General features: G+C 38.0%; 1 protein-coding gene across 2 annotated transcripts in view; it reads left to right on the forward strand.

The window, feature by feature from the left end:
• itgb1a (integrin, beta 1a) overlaps positions 1–19,375 on the forward strand; it is a 34,814-nt gene that overhangs the window by 5,576 nt on the left and 9,863 nt on the right. For both annotated transcript variants that reach the window (XM_017431899.3, XM_017431900.3), the window contains exons 2-10: positions 13,524–13,587; positions 13,751–13,836; positions 14,037–14,250; positions 14,358–14,528; positions 16,880–17,118; positions 17,387–17,542; positions 17,631–17,726; positions 18,337–18,426; positions 18,654–18,794. In XM_017431899.3, coding sequence (XP_017287388.1) covers positions 13,524–13,587; positions 13,751–13,836; positions 14,037–14,250; positions 14,358–14,528; positions 16,880–17,118; positions 17,387–17,542; positions 17,631–17,726; positions 18,337–18,426; positions 18,654–18,794 — 1,257 coding nt within the window. The remainder of the gene's footprint in view (positions 1–13,523; positions 13,588–13,750; positions 13,837–14,036; positions 14,251–14,357; positions 14,529–16,879; positions 17,119–17,386; positions 17,543–17,630; positions 17,727–18,336; positions 18,427–18,653; positions 18,795–19,375) is intronic.

The following is a 19,375-nucleotide window of genomic DNA, read 5'->3' on the forward strand; positions in this document are numbered from 1 at the left end:
ACACACAAAGATGCTTACACAAGTTACAAATACATTTTTACACACGCACAAATATTTTTACACACGCACAAATATTTTTACACACACACAAATATTTTTACACACGCACAAATATTTTTACACACGCACAAATCCTTTTACACATGCACAGGTAATTTGGAACCATTTTCTCTCCATATTTATGTGCCTATTTCTTTGCATTAATGCCTCAGCTGATACATGATGGAGGGACCCAAAACTGGCCTGCTGCAGGGATTACACCAGATCAGTGGCGGTTGGGGGTGATATTTGTAGGGTGGGGTAAAAAAAACGCTGCAACAGAAGCTTGAATTTGAAATCAAGAAAACCTGCTATAAATTGGCATTACATATTTTTTCAGCACAAAGACAACCATACAACAAACAACCACCAAAAACCAAGCTTATACAGCACAGGGTTTCCCCCAGAAAAGAGGCTAAGCCCGGTGGTAGGTGACTGTTTAGTAAAACAAAAGATTAAATTTGACAGGAAAGTTGAAAATATGGCTATTTATTATGTGATATTGTAAGATATTTGTGTTTGTGTCAAATATTTACACAACTACAGTTTTACAAAAAGGCACTTTTGAAATACTTTTTAAAACAAAAATACAATTAAAATAAATACAAATTGATTGCACCTAATTTAAATCCTAATTTAAGTCACATTTACAAATAAATTAAATTACCATAAATGAAAAAGTGCAAACAAAGCACCAACACACGTCTCACTTCCAGGCCAATGAATAACAACAGAGAACTCTGACAAACAGACAGATGCTGTACTGTACTGTGCTTTTTGTGGCACAGGCTGCATGTTGGATCACTACATGGAACAACAAAACAAAGCATCTAATGCTGAATTTAATAGCATCATTTTACTGGTAAACAAGAATAAATTAGTACGACTCATATTAATATATTCACTAAGTACAAAACACATTTACCATATTTGGTCTTGTAAGGCCTCGTTCCATGTTCATTGCTGCAGCTCCAACAACATGCTAACTCCAGGTAGCTGAAGGAGGCTCGGCCTCAGGGCTCATTAGAGTCCTGCAGGGCTCCGCAAACACCGAGCGGTAGAGGCGTTTATACTTGGCGCTTATGTCTATTCTCTGAAAAGACGGGGCAGTACACTACGTAACCAGTGGAAATACGGTAAAAAAGAGAGCAGAGTTTCTGGCTGTGATACAGAGAGGATGTTTCAACTTAAAGCATTCAGTTTGACTTTGATTGATTTATTTGTTTTAGTTGTGATTCACCCATCATAGGACTAATATTTCTATAAACTCTCCTTTTTATCGGCTGCAGCAGTAATCTCCTTCCATGAGTTTTGAGCCATTTGATTATCTTTGCGATCTCTCACAGAGGGATCATATTAATGCTAATACAGGCGAACCAGCGGCGCCCGCGGTCCTCGCCAAGTTACAAAAACTGGGAGGTGCACGACCACGCGACGCGACACCGTGACAATGCGATTTCGCCACTGTTGGCGAGCGCACCCTCGCGTGGTCATCAACGCGTCAAGTTGATGTGGGTGGAAAAAAAAACGTATAAAAAATGACATATTTTACAATAAACAAGCAGAGCTTAGTCTGGCGGCGAGGTAGGGATATATAAGTATATTACTCTGGCTTTTCTTAAATTCATTGAGATCTTTATGTTTATAAAGAACAAACCTGGACTTGTAGATTTTATTTTATTTTAATTAATTTTTTTTTTTTTTTTTTCTAGTTGCTCTTCTCTAGCTTGTACTGATGGTACCATCCCATCAACCTATTCAGTAATCACTACACATCCACAAGTATTATTCAGACTGCAAACAGCTGTCATGTAGCTAAATAATTACTCTTATTGTTTCAGCTGCTCAGGAGGGAAGCTGATGATTTTTCTTGATTATAAATATAGAATATTATGTTATTATTACTTTGTTAGTTTTTATCAGTTGAGTCTTCTGGCTGTTTTGTTGTCCCTGACTGAAACAGTTTCAAGCATGTGCAGCCTTTCTCCATAGCTTACATGTTATAAATAGTTTAGGTTCATATCACACACTTGATTTACAAAGTAGTGCATGCTTCTGTTTTGGAAGTGAACATCTTTGCAACGAGGCAGTCTAGTCCAGTTTTCATTTTTTTGATTTTCTTTCTCTTTCCCTTTGAACACCCAATATGTCCTCTGTCAAGAGGGATACTGAGCTGGTTTCCTGGCATTTTGATACAGGCTTCCTGTGTGATAAAGCTGAGTTTCCCGTGTTTCAGTAAAGGAAGGGCAGACTCAGAACATGCACTCAACTACAGCCCTCAGCTCCACAGTTTTAGCCCCATGGGATACCCATAACTGACCCACAGCTTGGGTTATTTTGTCCATGAACTAAACAAGTTATCAGAATGTGGCTGAATTTTGGCAAATTTAAAAAACCTCCTTCAGTGTGAAGGCAATGATGACACTGCTTTTTGTACTCACCAAATAGATTTTCTCTGCTTATTGTTGCATCCCCATAATACTCTATGCCTCCTCATTATTGTCTAATTAACCACCTTTGCACAAGGTTACAGGTATCTGCATTGGGTTGTTCCTGTGACCTTATGTGATCATGTTTGTAGCCTAGGCATGAGACCAGTGTGACCAGTCCTGCTTAAAATTGCCATGACTAAGGCATGCCGCTGCATCATGGATGTTATGCTATTGTTATGCTCCACACAGGAGGTGACACCATGATGATAAACCACCACAACATTTCTATGGAGGTTTTGTGGCATCCTAACAACCATTGTGCATGAGCAATGGAAAAACTACAGTCTTCCTGAAACGTGCCTGAAGACCTTGCCAAGACCCTGTAAAACTCATCCATCTACAGGTTGACATTTTACAACATAGTGGGCTCGTCCTTCATTGTGAAAGGGTATAATACAAGGGTAACCAGGACCTGGTTGCCTTTCACATACACTTCAACGTGATTGTTTTGGTGCTGGAAATTTAGACTCACAACATGAAATACACCGAACAACCAGGATACCTTTCTATATGATGCAATGCATGATATGGTCTAGGAATAATATCACAGCAGTTTAATGGTTATGAAAGTTACAGTCAACTTCCATTTTTTCCATCTGGTTAGCTTTAGGTCACACATTTCCTCAGCTCCTGTAGTCAGCTCTCCTACAAAAAGGAAGGAAACTTTAGGAGTGCCCTAAAAATCAGTCGTAATAAACATGTTTTTGACTATGAATGCATAAGATTGTAAGAATTCCTGTACATGTTTCATGTTATTTCTAGGCACTGGCTGGGTTTTCTCTACAAAAAAGTCTAGAGTAAATGATGTGCACAATTGCATTTTTACATAACAGTTTCTCTGGAAGACATTTAGAAAAACAACCAGGAAAAAAAACCTGTTAGGTTAGATATGTCATTTTAGCACAGTACCGCTATTTTCAACACACAGATGGAGCCACGAACAGTTATATAAATTTGGCTCTCTTCCAAAGGTTGTGGCTTTTCCTCCGTTGTTCTACTCAGCTTCTGTGTAAATACAAGATGTGATCCGATTGGACCACTGTTCACTGTAAATGTTTTTTGGCTGCAGAAAAGAGATATTTTCTGCTTATGTGTTATATACTTTCTGTTTGGAAGGTTAGGTCTTTGTAAGGCTATATTCCCTACTGAAGTGTATCTGTAGCGTCTGCTGCACACAGAAGGAATGTTGGCAGGCCTTGAGACGACATATGGGCTACAGTAGGTGTTTTGTTGTAAAATGCAAAGCAGATTTTTGTTCAAGTCTAGTGACAAGTTCTGTGTTAAAGTAGTGATGCAGTTTGAATTCAGGCTTTGCCCTTTTACTTTACTAATCTATCACAGTTCACACAGTAGGTCTCCAGGGGAACCATTTTGGAAACTTATTTAAAATGCCTGAAATACCTTTTATATTGCCAACCCAGGATCAGAAAACCAACTGTACAGTTTTGTTTCTCACTTTTCACAGAACGTACTTTTTGAAATGATTATCTTCCTTTTTACCAATAGAAAAAATAAAAATGCCTAGAAGTTCTTGACTTTAGAGTCACATTTTTGTTACATTTTGTACAACACAGGACCTTATTTCTTATTAAAAAGAAAAACATATATAGTCAAAGGTTTTCTCATAGCCACACTTCATTAGTTAAAGGACTCAAATGTTGCATGTGTCATGGTTTTGGGTCTTTGTCTTTGTTTGCTATTCTTCTGTTTTATTGAGGCTTTGTGTTGTTCTTCTCACTGCTTCTAGATGCCCTCAGTTGCCCCTGTGTCCAGCTCCTCACTTACCACCTAGTATATTCATTCAACTCATCTGTTGTGAATTATCAGTCACTTCTTCCTGTATATACTACTTAAGTCTTTGTCATTTTTTGTTTTCCACCATTTATCTTAAAAGTTACCTACCTTCCACCAGCTTCAATGGTTTGCCTGATTTGGTTGTTAAATTATTGTTGAGCCCATGCAAATGACTCTAGAGTGCCTTAATTCGGGTCCTCAAACCTACAATTTATTACATCAAGTCTTTAAAAAGTTCCCTCATACATATGTATGTAACGTTGTATTTAATGGTTGGGAGAAGGTGGAGGAAATATTCAGAAGAGCAATCAAAAACTCACAACCACACTGGTACTAGGAATTCCACAGTGCTTGTCCTTTAATGAAACACACTCTTTACCAACCTTACAAGGCCCGGTTGAACGGCTTCTGTCTTATCCTACATGAAGCAAGCAGTGTTCCTACAACCCATAATGTTACTTTGAGTTAGGGAGATAAAAATCTAAAATCCACCTCACTCCATGTGTCCATCTGCCAGCACGCTTCTCCCACAACTCTCTACAGAGGGTAGTGGTGCATACTTGTGGCATCACTAAACATTAACTTACGGCTCCATCATATGCCACAATAAATCAAGAAGTCTGTTTGTGGTCACGTGGTTGCAAGCCGTTCATTTTCGCTCACACCTTTCATAGTCCACGAGACACTCAGATCAGAACTTCCAAGAAGCTCCTCCTTCCTCCTACAGTGTTAAAACAGATTTTTTTCTCAACTTTCCTATTCTTGTACAGATTTTGCTTCCTTTACCGCGACTAGATGTATTTATTAAATAGACTGAGACAAACGGTCTCAGTTTGCAAACAAAAATGTTGCAATTTTTGTTACGCGAATACATGAATGACAGCCGACTTCGTGACTTCTCTTGGAGTATATAAAGGCCTTTAGGCTGTCTTAAAGAAACACCACATAATTGTTAAATGTGTAAATGAAAAAATAAAAAATAAACTTCGTATAGCTGCTTGGCTTGCAAGGCTTCCCAACCTGAGAAAGGCTTTTTCAAAGCCAACTATAAATCGGTTGTTCTTATTGACTGACTCTTATGAACAGCGTTGGACATTGCATCTCAAGAACTGGTTGGAATTAACATTCTGATTTTCCCACAATCGTTAAAAGTTTAAAATCTTGATTTCTAGTTTCAATACCTGGAAGACAAAGCCGCAAAACAACAACAAACAAGAATCTGCAGGAAGTGTGTACACAACCATGGACAGTGTGTGGCGGCAATCAAGTGTAGCATGACAGCTAGTCCTAGTCACATGACCGATTCTAGAGGGACAAATGTGCCCTCTGAGACTTTGTTTCAATTTGTGTTAAAAGTACAAACTTCAAACTATGCACCAGTTTTTAAATTGTGTTGATAGGCCAAGTAAACCAGAGTTATGATAAATAATTCACACCACATCTTTTTCTGATAATCATTGTCGAATTTGAAGCAATCCCGCCAAATGAAAACACACACACCCCTCTCTATTCTGACTGAGGCTCAAAGTAACTTGTCAGGCAACAAAAAAAGTGGACCTCCAGCTTCTGTTGGAGGTGGAGGACCCAGAGATGACGGAGCCGCAGATATTTGGGAGGTTGTGCTGATGACTTCAAACATGACATTTTAAACCATTTTTAGGGTGAAATATGAATGAAAATCTGAATTCAAATGAGTGGCTCGACTCAAATGCAAATACCCAGCTAACGTTAGCCCATGTGTTTTCATTTTTAGGAAACGGAATCGAAACGATGCCGAACTCTACTTATAAAATAGTTTTATTGCTTCAATTTGGCATAATAATTTTCCATATTTATTGTTAAAACACTGGTGATGCTGTCCTTAGTAGTGAAAAGTCTATAATATTAGATAATCTAAAGATGATATTGACCGAGGTCCAGCATCTTCTTTCAGTCCTTTGCACTCACCATCCTGAAGAGAGACAAAGTCAAAGTAATACTGGTGGTTTTTGCCAATCATGCAAATCTTTTATCACTTAAAAGCACAAAGTTCCATTTCTAGAACTACATTGACCTTATCATATCAATATCACAAAAACAGCAGCAACAACAGTTGCTTTATTGAAATGAGTAAATAAACAGCTCAGTTCCTTTTTCATTCTGCCAACTCTAAAAACAAAATGAGAAGGAAAACTAACATTTTAACAAACACAGAAAGATCTCATTTCACCATAAACTGTGAATTTGCTGCATTTACTGTGGTTCTTCTACTTTTTTTCTCTGTTGTGAATGTCACCATTGTAGCAAAATATTTTTATAAAATGGTATATTCCTGTTCAGTGCAGTTAGTCATTTTTCATGCATTTCATACACATAAGATGTTGTTTCACCTACTTAAAATTTTCAAAACTTTGTTAAATTACACATCATTAACTACAGTTAATACATGTTTGTTTCATTTTGTTTAAACAGTCATAGGAACTGACATCACTGACACCTTTGTGTATGTTTTAGACTAAAGATGGGGACTGAATCAGATGTTATAGAAACTCATTCCTACTCTCCTTTATGTGAGTGTGTTTGTTTATCTGTGGTGTAAGCAAAATATCTCATAAACAACTGGACACATTTTTATGAAACTCACAGAAAATAATTACTGAATGCATGTCTACAACTGATTAACCTTTGGAGAAAAAAATGTTTACACCTTTATTATCTTTTTATAGATAATGAGCTCAAATCTGGTGAGGTAAAAGCTGAGACTGATCTCTAACCTTTACTTCTTCAAGGAATGTTAATTTTTTTAATATTACTTGCTGGTGTGGATTCTCAGTCATCCAGGGCTTAAATACTTAGAATTTATCATTTGCTCCATCAGAATGAATTTACCTTTTCACCTCCACCAAAGAGGTTATGTTTTCTGTAATATTGGTTGGTTTGTTACTTAAAAAGTAATGAACAAATTTTGATGACATTTTCAGGAAATGTAGGAGTTGTCACAAAAAAACCAAGTGATTAAAATTTGGTGGTGATCTGGATCACAATCCAGGTCATGCCAAAGTTCAATGGCGTCAGTGACCCTTTAGCAAAGGTTTGCACTCTCTATGCGCCCCTAGTTCTTTACCGTCTCATTTTGGAGTGTCTGGCAAACTCCTGTTGACTGTTTAAATATGTGTGTTTACACAAATCAATTTCCTAGATGCAAAAACAAAAGCAATACAAAAAGAATAAAGTCATCAGTATGCCTAATTATTTATTTACTTATTTTTTGTCACACAGACTCTTTCAGTAAAGAGGGGTTGGTGAGTGTGAACACTTTTAAAACCCTCTGTCACGGTCCCAGAGGGCAGCCTGATTTATGTCTTTTGTCTACTGTGAGAGGGTATTGGGATTTGATGGTGGGGGGTTGGACTGTTTGGTATTCTCCTTCAGCTCTGCTCTTCTTGTACATCTCAAATCTCAGACATGTTCCCCACTCTGTGCTGTTGAAGGGTGCATGGAGTCAAAGGGGCCACTGGTTTGGCTCTTCTCACTGAGGAGGGACTGAACTGTTCTATTGTGTGGGCAAACGAAGGAAGAGAAGGAGGGAGGGTGTGAGTACAGGATGGCAGAGATATGCCACAGACAGCAGTGGATGGACTGAACATGTCCCAGAAGGTTTGAATGAATTCATAAATTCACATTTTATCAGTCAGATATTCTGTTCAAATGCAGAAGGGTGGATAAAGAGAGACTAAAAGGCCAAGTCAGCAGAGTCAAGAAAAGTGTGAGATCTTTTACTTAAGACCCAAGACTACCCTCCCTCTAACCAAGCTGTACACCGCCCTTTCCTGTTTTCTCTTTCATTGCTTCTTTTCACAGACAGCCATGTTGAGCAGGACACCTCCCACCACCACCACCACCATGTACACACACACACACACACACACACACACACACACACACCACACAGAACACTGTTACTTTGAGCTTCAACCAGTCCTTTACTGCTGCAGTTTTTACTTTACTGTGTTAAACTGTTTAACTCTGTGACGCTACTGGTCATTAATCATGCAGTAAGTGCTTCTAAGAATTTGCATATATGTGTGACTCAGTTAAGCTGGGTCTTCTGAAGATGTGTTTCTTATTCTTTTGGACTGGGTGATGTATTGATATGACAGTGTTCAGATTTTGTTTACACAGTAATTACTTTAGTCTGTCCCAGGCTTCATGTAGGTAACAAACTGAATATTTTATCAAGTACCACGCTAAAGTCAAAAAACACAAAACCAGAAGCATCTGTCATTTGACAGTCTAACTTATTGATCTCACATTTCTGTGAAGTGCAGTAACAGTATGGCAGTTTACTATCTTAGTCAAGCAGCATTCAGTGTCTCAGGAATGCCCAAGAAGCTTAACCCTTTTTAGTCATGGGCCACAATGCTTACGATGCATCATTTTCTCCTGCCAGCTCACAGAGCCTTTGGAAGGCCATAAAACACTGGGATGCCTTCAGTTACAGCTCAGGTTTATGTAAAGAGGAAAAATTATTTTTATTTGTGCTGCTGTCTGACTGTGAAACAGACAAGGACAGACATAAACTTTTAGTAGTATTAGCAAATATGTTTTGTGCTATCTAAGGGAACCTGTCTTTACTCTTGTGGTTTCAGTTCACTTATACACTTGAGCTCTGTGGTTGTTGTGTAAGCTTCTAATGGACACCACCCTGTTACTTAATCCTAAAAAACTCAAGCTGTTTGTGAAGAGGTAGATAATTTTCAAACTTCATAAATCAAGCTATAACCAAAATATTACTCAAGAATATAACCATATAATGTGTTCTTGGCTCTTTCAAAAATGGTATGTAAATGATTTCTGAGCATTGTGGTTTGTTGATCTCACGCCCAAGGAAGTGCAGTTAAAATGGTTTTGACAAAATGTCAAAAAGATGTTTTCCAACTAAAATCCTCTGTTAAAATATGGAAAAGAAAGTGTTTATTAAAATCAGAAATTTTATAAGATGTTCATTGTGACATCCTTACCATCTTTACCAAAACCGTTCTCTTTACAGATTGGAAATTAGGAGACCCTCAAAGTAAACTTGTATTGACAGGTTTCAGCTGAGAAAGCTTAGACATATATGTGATTAGAATACCTCCGAGCACATTCCCTTTAGAGATTCAGCTGATCTCACATGTCCAGCTAAACGGCAACCCCTGGGCTTGACCTGGGACTTGCTGGAGACCTTATATAGTTTAAGTCCATACCAGTTTATCACTAGGTATTTTTTAGCTGTTTGTTTGAAGAAATAAAGTCAACGACATATGTATAACAAAACAAAACAAAACAAAACAAAACAAAAACAAAAAAACATATCTGTATGTATTTCTCATTATGTTGGTCTCGGTAACTAGTCCAACTTGATGCTTAGTTGTATCAAGTAGCTCTGCTGTGGAATGAAGGCTTGTGCTTGGTTCTGATCTCTGCATCCCCTTGCACAAAACCTTTTAGCTTTAGAGTTTGGTTAGCTGCACCAATGTGGGTATTTACATAAAATTCTGTGGTTATTTACTAGAGTAATTAGTGGCAGAAGCAGCAAGCTATAGCTCTTCCAGGAAAAAACTATGTTTTAGGATAAAAATGTAGTGTCAAATTGACTGCTAAATAAAGAAAACATGTACTGTTTTAAAATTTGTTGAGAATGAAATTGTTTTAAACAGCACCACCCATTTTGGGCTTCACTCCACTCAGATTAGTCCTTAGCTCGTCAATCCAGTGAAAACTAAACTTTATTTTTCAAACTCTGGCTGTTAAAGGAGCTATTTACAACAATAATGTTTGTTCGTAACTTTTCCACACAACCCCACATCATAAGATCTGAACTATTGCTTTAAGGTGTAGGTGTAGGTCCTCTTTTTGCAGTGAGGTAAACTGAAATGAATTACTGAACAGAAAGAAAGCAACCCTAAAGACCTTCTTTTAATAAACTGTAACATCTCTTGGGAAGCCATGGGACACTACTGGCAGGAATTTCACAATGTTTATGCTGAAATAATCTTGTAATGTGAAATTGATGGCAGTGTAAAGGTTTAAACAATACAGTTTGTATGAACTACTACAAAATCTTGAAGACTGAAGTTGTTTTAAGACTGCAAAATTTACATTGAAATTGAACTGCTTGGACTGTATTAATGAGCTAATAACTTGTCTGATTGGATCTACTTCCAAAACAAGTTTTGCCATCTTTAAATGGGCTGCAGTTAGCTGCTGCTGTTTACATGCAGATAACCACAATATTATATGCCAATAACTGTGTTTTTGTAAATTGACTGCGTATCATGATCTATGGCATAGCATTTTCATGAACCCCTATGACATTTTAGAGATTGGAGCTGTTTTAAGATGGCAGCAATCCAGTTTGGTCATGGCTGTGTTCAGACTAGTTGTTAGCTTGTCAATTCAATTAGACTTAAATTCTGTTTAAACTGAGTTTATTCAAAATGTTATATACAAAAGGTAAGATAAGAGTTGTTTCGAACGTTTCCACAGAATCCCACTTTGAAACATTAGAGCTATCTCTTTAGAGAACAGTTGTTTATGCTCTTGTTTAATTTGGTTTTATTACCAAAACTGTAAAAATGCTATGAAATTTATTATAAACTCCAAACAATGACATTTTAAGTGGATTTCTGCAAAATATTTGTACTTAGTTAGTGTCCTATTGGCAGTTGACAGTAACCCCTTTCACTAAACATTTCAAGCCAGGCCTGAGTTTCTGTCCTGCCATCAAGGTGGCATAGATGTTGAAGTCAACTGGCTGCTTTTTTGCTTTTGATCTGCCAATCAATGTAATGACAGAGCCATAATGGTTGATATAAGAAAGGACAAGTCAGAATTGTGGCTTGATGGTGTGATATAGTGTTGGTAGTCTATGTGGCCAGCCAAGTACAGAAATTAAAGTGGGACATGTCCAGCACAGTTTTAATATGTATTGCTCCATGTTAACACAGCAGAGTTAAACTCATTGCTAGCTTTAATTATAAAAATGCAAATCACTGTGTGATATGGCTGGTTTGATTGGTAAATTATGAACGACAAGAGACAGCTTAAAAGGGATTGTCTTGTATCATTGAACCATTTTATGAAAAAGGCTTAAAAATATGGGCTTTTTCACTTTGGAGAAAATGAAATTAGGGAAAATAGAGCTGTCTAAGCTAACAGCTTGACCCTGTACTTCTTCAGTGAAAACATGTTCATATTATTCCTATAATCTGGAGTCAGAGTAAAGACATTCACATCAGTGAATAGGCACGAAGTACTGTAGTTCTTCTGTTGAATAAATGTAGTGCCAAAAAATAAACCCATATAAAGTGTAAAAAATAGAAACAAATAGAAAGCAACATTATGTAAAACTGTGAGTGTGAACGTCCTTTTTGAACATTTGTAAACTCAAGTTATACTAACTGTCCTTTTCCAGGAATGTCATTTCTCTTATTATATTCAAATTGTGTTTATATTGACAAAACCTAGGCTGAAATTTGGTTTAAATAGTTTTTTTCAAGCTGCACATGAAGGCAGCATAACATTTTGATCTTTGCCTGTTGTATGAGTCTTTGACATCAGTTCCATGGTTTATTGCTCTCTTTTTTAAGCCAAGCATTCCAATGTCTGAGTTTCATGAAACTGAACACACATGGATACTTTTCTTTCTTGACACCTCTTGAATTTTATAGTCCTAGTTTGCATCTGAATGATTCCATAAAATTGTAAACTTGACCTTAATACAGAACCCTACCAACAATGAAAACAAATATCTGTGTGGTTTTGTTATACCAGGAATGTAATGTTAAAGTCTTTCATTTCAAGTGTGTTTTCTCTGGAAACACAGGCTTGTCCTTTGGTTTATTGACTTCATCTATGTCTTAATAGCATAAAATCTTACAATGTTTGAACCTGTTTATATCTGTATTTTTACATTAAAATTTTAAGTTTCAAAGTTAAAGATTCTGCAAAAGGGTTACAATTTTTTGTTTTAAGATTCAGATTAAAAGTACATTAGAAACAGCCACATAAAAAGTAGCCGTGTACTGTAGTGGAGATTCATGCCATTTGATCTAATCTGGGGGCTGTAGACAGGCTGTCTGCCCGTCTGTGTCTATTTAAATGGACATTCAGGAATGCCTCAGTCAACACCACACACACTTACCATCAGAGCTTTATTTTAATCAACAGTGTTAGGGAACGCAGACTTTTAATGTAGATTTTACAAAGGCCAACAGTGAGTCCATCTGTCTGAGTTCAGTTTGAACATTATTGTTTATCATCTACTGTAGATATTAGCTTCTGTGGAAATCTTTTTAGATTTCCTTGAGATTGTGACTTATTGACTTCATATCCCAGATATAATTCAATTTTGGCACTGGCTAATCTCTTGCTGCCCAGTTCTTGTTAATTCACATTTAGAACACTGACTCTAGTTGCCTTATTTGGTCTACTTAGGCATGTAACAATTCTGTATAAAGTTACTTATCCTAAACATCACAGCTTTAACCAGATTAGCATGCTAGTCACTCCACATTTCTGGATTCTATAGGATGATGACATGTTGCTCTGTATTTATTTAAAAAAACTTTTTATTTAATAAACTGTAGACATTAAAGATTAAATCATGTGAACCTGTAAGTGTTGTCATGATTTGTAGCTCAAATCATGTTATAAACTCATCTTTAGACATGCACCATGGTTGCACACTGTCACAAGTCAATGTTTAACTGCAGAGAGGCCATGCAGTTCTTTTGTGCATTAGTAAGTCATGAGCTTTGCATCAAGATGCATTGATAAGGTCAAACCAGAGAGCCTGTAGTCTGGCAAGTGATCAATAAACATGACAGCAGAAGGGTCTACTCTTGGGAGCTGATGCTATTTACAGGAATGGGAACATTTTAGGGTTGAGGTGTTGGGGTGTGTAGTGTGTGTCAATATATGTTTGCGTGTCAAACTGGTCTGAATTTAATTAAATATCTGTTCTTCTGACTGCCTGAGAAAAGCCAAGCACCCATAAATAAGATCCATTTAGAGATGCAGTCCATTTCTGCTTGCAGACTCGTCTTCACTCTTCTGAACCCCTTTGTTTTGTGAACTTATACTTTTGGACACAAAGCATGCAAACTATCTGTAGTGACATGTTGCTTTTCAAAACTTTTTGTGTCTGTGTTGATATCTTTTCTTGTGTGCTTTCAGATGGAACTGAAGCTGATATTTATAACATTGTTGGGGCTCTTCTGTTGCTGCAATACTCAGAAAGGTAAGATTTATGTTATTCCTGTTAAAAAATGACTTACAAGAGCTGCAGTGTTAAGAGATAAAGACGTGTAAGCACTGAAGAACTGATGTGTAAGCACTGGGGGTTGGGAGTGGCTTACCCCTCTCTGAGCTTGACTACTCTAATTTCTTTGTTTTCCATGTAGAGGGAAACGAGTGCATCGCTGCCAATGCCAAATACTGTGGAGAGTGCATCCAGGCTGGAGCCAAATGTGGCTGGTGTGCAGACAAAGTATGTAAATCAAAGCTGTCAGCTGTATTACAGGCAGATAATCACGTCAAATGCTTTAGAATTTTCAAACTTCAGTGCTAAATGCCAAACACATTCATTTTGTCAGAACATCAAACATTAAATATATGTTTGCAAAAGGTTTCAACACCTGGACCTGTTTAAATAATTGTTTTTAATTCTTCCTGTGCTTCTGCTCTTAGAACTTCCTAAAACAAGGCGAGACGGTGTCAAGTCGTTGTGACGAGCTGCAGTCTCTGATAAAAAGAGGCTGTAACGAGATGCATAACCCACGCGGGGAAATCAAGACTGTCTTCAACAAGACAGTTACAAATCGCACCAGAGGAGAAAAACAACTGAATGTAGACGAAATCATTCAGGTCCAGCCCCAGAAACTGCTCCTTACTCTCCGATCAGGTGCAGATTCATTTAAACAAAACTGTTCTTCAGATATTTTTAGCTTCTTCAGGTTTAGCTATTTGTGACATTTAAGGATTGTTTTAATTATGCCACATTTCATGTAGGTGAGCCCCAGTCTTTTCTCCTGAAGTTCAGAAGGGCAGAAGATTATCCCATCGACCTGTACTATTTGATGGACCTGTCCTACTCCATGAAGGATGACCTGGAGAATGTTAAGAACCTGGGAACTAGTCTGAAGGAGAAGATGGATGGCATCACCTCTGACTTCAGGATAGGTGAGGATTTCATTGGTTTGTGTCTCTACACAGAGCCTAAACAATGAAACAATAAAACAAGTTGTGTTTAAATGCCACAGGTCATTTTTACCTTAAAGGTTAATTTTTGCTCATCAGTCATTCTTTCAAACACACTCACACAATGATAATGCTAAGCAAGGCCTTCACCTATCAGTGGGAGCTAAGTTGAAATAAGCATTTTGTTTTAGGATATTTGAGGATGTGCAGTTTGGATGACAAGTTGCTCAATAAAAAAGGATTAAGTGGCAAATTTAAGATTCATTTAAAAAAAAAAATCTAAGACACTATGGAGTTTGTAGAAAAAATATTTTAAATGCTTTACTTGTTTGTGGAAATAATATTTCAAAGTGTGATTAACTAAACCTGCTTTTAATAAAGGCTTTTGTCTCCTGTAGCATCTAGGGTAATTTCTACCCAAGTAATTGAAAACTTAAAAAAAGAATAAATGAAGTGAGTGGTGTGGAGAGATACACACAGTGAGGTGGTTTGCAAAAGAGCATTGAGTCTTTCTAGAAACTACTGGAAGCTCATTTGGCAGAATTTATTGCACCAAATTCACTTCAATCTGTCACCATCCTACTCAATACAGTTATTGTAATGTTACCAAAATAATCCTGATTCACACCGAGATTCAATATTTTTCTTTTTCTTTCATAATTCAGTAAAGAAACAAATCAAATTGCGACAGAGCGAAAAAAAAAAAACAGGTTAAAAAGTTAGTTCATTTATGTTGAAGTGAGCTTCTGTGGAAAAGTTTTAAATAAGTAACATCTTACCTATTGTAGATAGCTCTTTGAACAACCTTATCTTGGAAAAATAGACTACAAGTCTGGCAGCAGTAATGATTTAACCCTCTGGAGTCCCCATGTCACATGACTGATTGCTCTGGCAATAAAGATGCGGCCTCTGTGGGAATCCGTTTCAATTTGTGTCAAAAGTACAGACTTCAAACTTGGCATCAGTTTTTAAACTGTGTTGATAGGCCATGGAAAACCAGAGTTATGATAAATAATTCACGTAACATCTTTTTCTGAAAATCGTCATATTTGAAGCGCATTAGAGTGAGAAGCAACAGTGAAAATGGAGAGGCTCGGGGAGAAAACATTCCCATCCTCCATCCGATCTTACCCCCAACCCTGCTGAATGAAAAAAAAAAACACTCACCTCTTTTCTCTGACTGAGGCCCAAAGTTATTAGTCAAGTGCCAAACCTTTTTGAACGTGGAGCTCCAGCTTCTGTTTGGAGGCTCGCACCCAGAGATGATGGAGCTGCAGTCAGAGCCTCTCAGACAGAAGAAGCTCAGAGGCAGAGATGGAGTCTGAGACATACAGTGAGAACTTTGTTGTTTTTTTTCCAAACTGAGGTCATTCAGAGCTGTCAATAACTGGTAAGATATTATTATAACTTTTTGTCAGGATGCAAGAGAGTTGATCGGACCCAAAATGCAGACAGACGAGGTGGAACTCAAAAGTAAACAAATTTATTTACAAAAGGAAAACAACAGGCTGATGAGGCAGCAACTAAACTAAATAACAAAACAGGAAAGGAGCCAAAACCATGAGGGGCGAGACACGAGGAGAAACCAGACAGCTCAGGAGAGAAACCCAAAATGAATCAGCAGAGAAGTGAAGGAGATGAGCTGGTTTTAAAACTGAGGATGATTAGAAACTTATTATATACTATACTGTCATCTCTATTTACACTGTTGCTATTTCTATTTCTTTTCACTTCTTTTTAATTTTTTTAAATTCTTTTTGTGTACCAGAACATTTCTTTCTTTCTTTACATTTCAACTGTAATGCTTACTTGAACGGCTGCAGCTGTAATAATTACAATTTCCCCCCGGGGATCATTAAAGTATTCTGATTGTGATTCTGATTATTCTGAACGAGGGACGCGTGTGGGTGGTTGAGGCAGGCTAGACAGGTACCGAGCAGAGGAAAGGTGAATGATTGCAGGGAACACAGAGGACACGGGGAACAAGACACAGGAACCAAATTACAGACACAAAGAACCAATAAACCCAATACAAAAACACAAAGACCCCCTAATGCTGACACTTTACCACACAAACACATTTAAAAACAGCTGAACTATCTCTTTAAAGCTGTAGCTGACACCAACCTTTATGGTGCACAAATTATATGAAGCAGTTATTGTTTCTACATTATTTCACACTTAGAAGAAAGATAAATGGTACTACTACAAGTACCAAATGCATTAAAATGTTGTATTATAAAATATTGTCTCACCTGCATTGTTCATAAACAAATAAAGATTCATTTTCTAAAAATCCAAATCTGACTTTAGGTTTTTCTTTTTTTCTACAGGTTTTGGATCTTTTGTGGAGAAGACAGTCATGCCTTACATCAGCACCACTCCGGCCAAGTTGCTGAACCCGTGCACAGGCGATCAGAACTGCACCAGCCCCTTCAGCTATAAGAATGTCTTGAAGCTGACCAACGATGGCTCATTGTTCAACAATTTGGTGGGCCAGCAGCACATCTCTGGAAACCTGGACTCCCCTGAGGGGGGCTTTGATGCCATCATGCAAGTGGCTGTGTGCGGGGTAAACAAAAGATTTACTGTTGTTTAGTGTTTCAATAGAAAAGGTCAGGTTAGGATTTAAGGTCGTTTTCCCACTACCATCATCGCTCTCTGGACCTCATCTGAAAAAATAATTCTGTGGTAATTTCAGGAGTCCTTTGTGTTTATAAAGAAAGCTTTGGATGAATTTTAAACAATTAAGAAACCATGTTTTCTTTTAAAACAAACTTCAAGAGTATCAGTAGCAAATTATCCTTTGCTTTGATTATTCCCCTTTCATTGTTTATCAGGAGCAGATTGGCTGGAGGAACGTCACTCGTCTGCTTGTGTTTTCCACTGATGCTGGCTTCCACTTTGCTGGAGATGGCAAACTGGGTGGCATTGTACTGCCCAATGATGGAAAATGTCACTTGGAGAACAATATTTACACAATGAGTCACTATTATGTAAGACATTTATGTGTCTCAGACCATTTCATTTATGGTGTCTGTGATGTGAGGTCATAAATCTGACATTTCTCTTACGTCTTCTCAGGACTATCCATCCATTGCTCACCTCGTTCAGAAGCTGAGTGACAACAACATTCAGACTATCTTTGCAGTTACAGAAGAGTTTCAGCCCATTTACCAGGTTAGCTCTTTTGAATCTCCTCTATTCTTTTTACATTTGTTTCTACAAAGACATAACTAGACTTCAAATAGCAACTGTAGTCCTTGTAGTTCTGGTTATTTCTCTTTGCAGTCAATAAAGTTTTAACAACAATGACCTGATACTCTGCCACTATGATGATAAACCACCATCACCTGGTTGCAGAGGTTTTGTTCATTCTCAAACCCCTCCATGACCTATCAGGCTCTCACACACCTTTTGTTTGTTCCGGGTAGCCCAATGTGTTTCTAATACGTCTCTGAAGACTTCACTAAGATCCTGCAAAGACCATCCACACCCTGGCTAATGTTTTTACATTGTATCAGAGTAGTAATTCAGTGTAAAAAAGGAGCTTAACAAAGTATTATCAGGCTGCTCCAGAGATCAGTCTTATAAATTAAGGATTAGCTTTGCTGTGGTATATATCTGAATGTGGAAATAAATGTTTGGGATTGTGTTCAGGTACATTTGTAAATTTGTGCGAAATAATCTCTAAAAGTTTTTAATAAATTATTGATTTTGCGCTGCTTTGAAAGACCTAATGACTAATAGAAATCTAATTAAACCTTTCTTTGAACTTCTTCCTCTTCAGGAGCTGAAAAATCTGATACCAAAGTCAGCTGTTGGTATTCTGTCAGCCAACTCAAGCAATGTCATCAACCTCATTATAGATGCTTACAATGTAAGAACATTCTTCTGATTTTAACTTCAAATTCTCTTTAGTAAAACTCAGTTTACTTTCATATAGCACATACAAGTGTACTGTGTTCTGCTTGTTCCAGACACATTTCTCATTTAATCCCCAGATAAGCCTTTGTTTATTCTGTGCTGTCAAAACAAAGCTACCAGATGGCATTTTAGAACAGAAAATCACACCATTTCTTCTGTTATCTCTTGGATTTTTGGCAGTCTCTCTCATCAGAGGTGATTCTGGAGAACAGCAAGCTTCCAGAGGGAGTGACTGTAACGTACACAGCCTACTGTAAGAACGGAGTAGTTAATGAGGGTGAAACTGGAAGGAAGTGCTCCAATATCTCTATTGCAGATGAGGTGAGAACTGAAAAATAGATTTGATATTCTTGATGTTATTACTGACCTGCAGTGAACAACAGATTTCTCACAATTTAAATTGATTATTTTCTTTAAAATAAAATTTGCCCCTCCCTGGGCTGCCACCTTATCGTGGTGGAGGGGTTTGAGTGTCCCAATGATCCTAGGAGCTATGCTGTCAGGGGCTCCATGCCCCTAGTAGGGTCACCCAAGGCAGACAGGTCCTAGGTGAGGGGCCCGACGAAGTGCAGCCCAAAGACCCCTTATGACGAGTACGATTATTGGACACAGTGTTCCCTCGCCTGGACACGGGTCACCGGGGCCCCACTCTGGAGGTGGGGCACGTTGGCGAGCGCCTGGTGTCCGGGCTTTCACCCATGGAGCCCGGCCGGGCACAGCCCGAAGAGGATACGTGGGTCCCCCTTCCCATGGGCTCACCACCTATGGGAGGGTCCAAAGGGGTCGGCTGCAATGTGGGATGGGTAGTGGCCGAAGGCGGGGACCTTGGCGGTCTGATCCTCGGCTACAGAAGCTGGCTCTAGGGACGTGGAATGTCACCTCTCTGGTGGGGAAGAAGCCTG

Source organism: Kryptolebias marmoratus, linkage group LG21 (genome assembly GCF_001649575.2).
Source record: "Kryptolebias marmoratus isolate JLee-2015 linkage group LG21, ASM164957v2, whole genome shotgun sequence".
Lineage (NCBI taxonomy): Eukaryota > Metazoa > Chordata > Actinopteri > Cyprinodontiformes > Rivulidae > Kryptolebias > Kryptolebias marmoratus.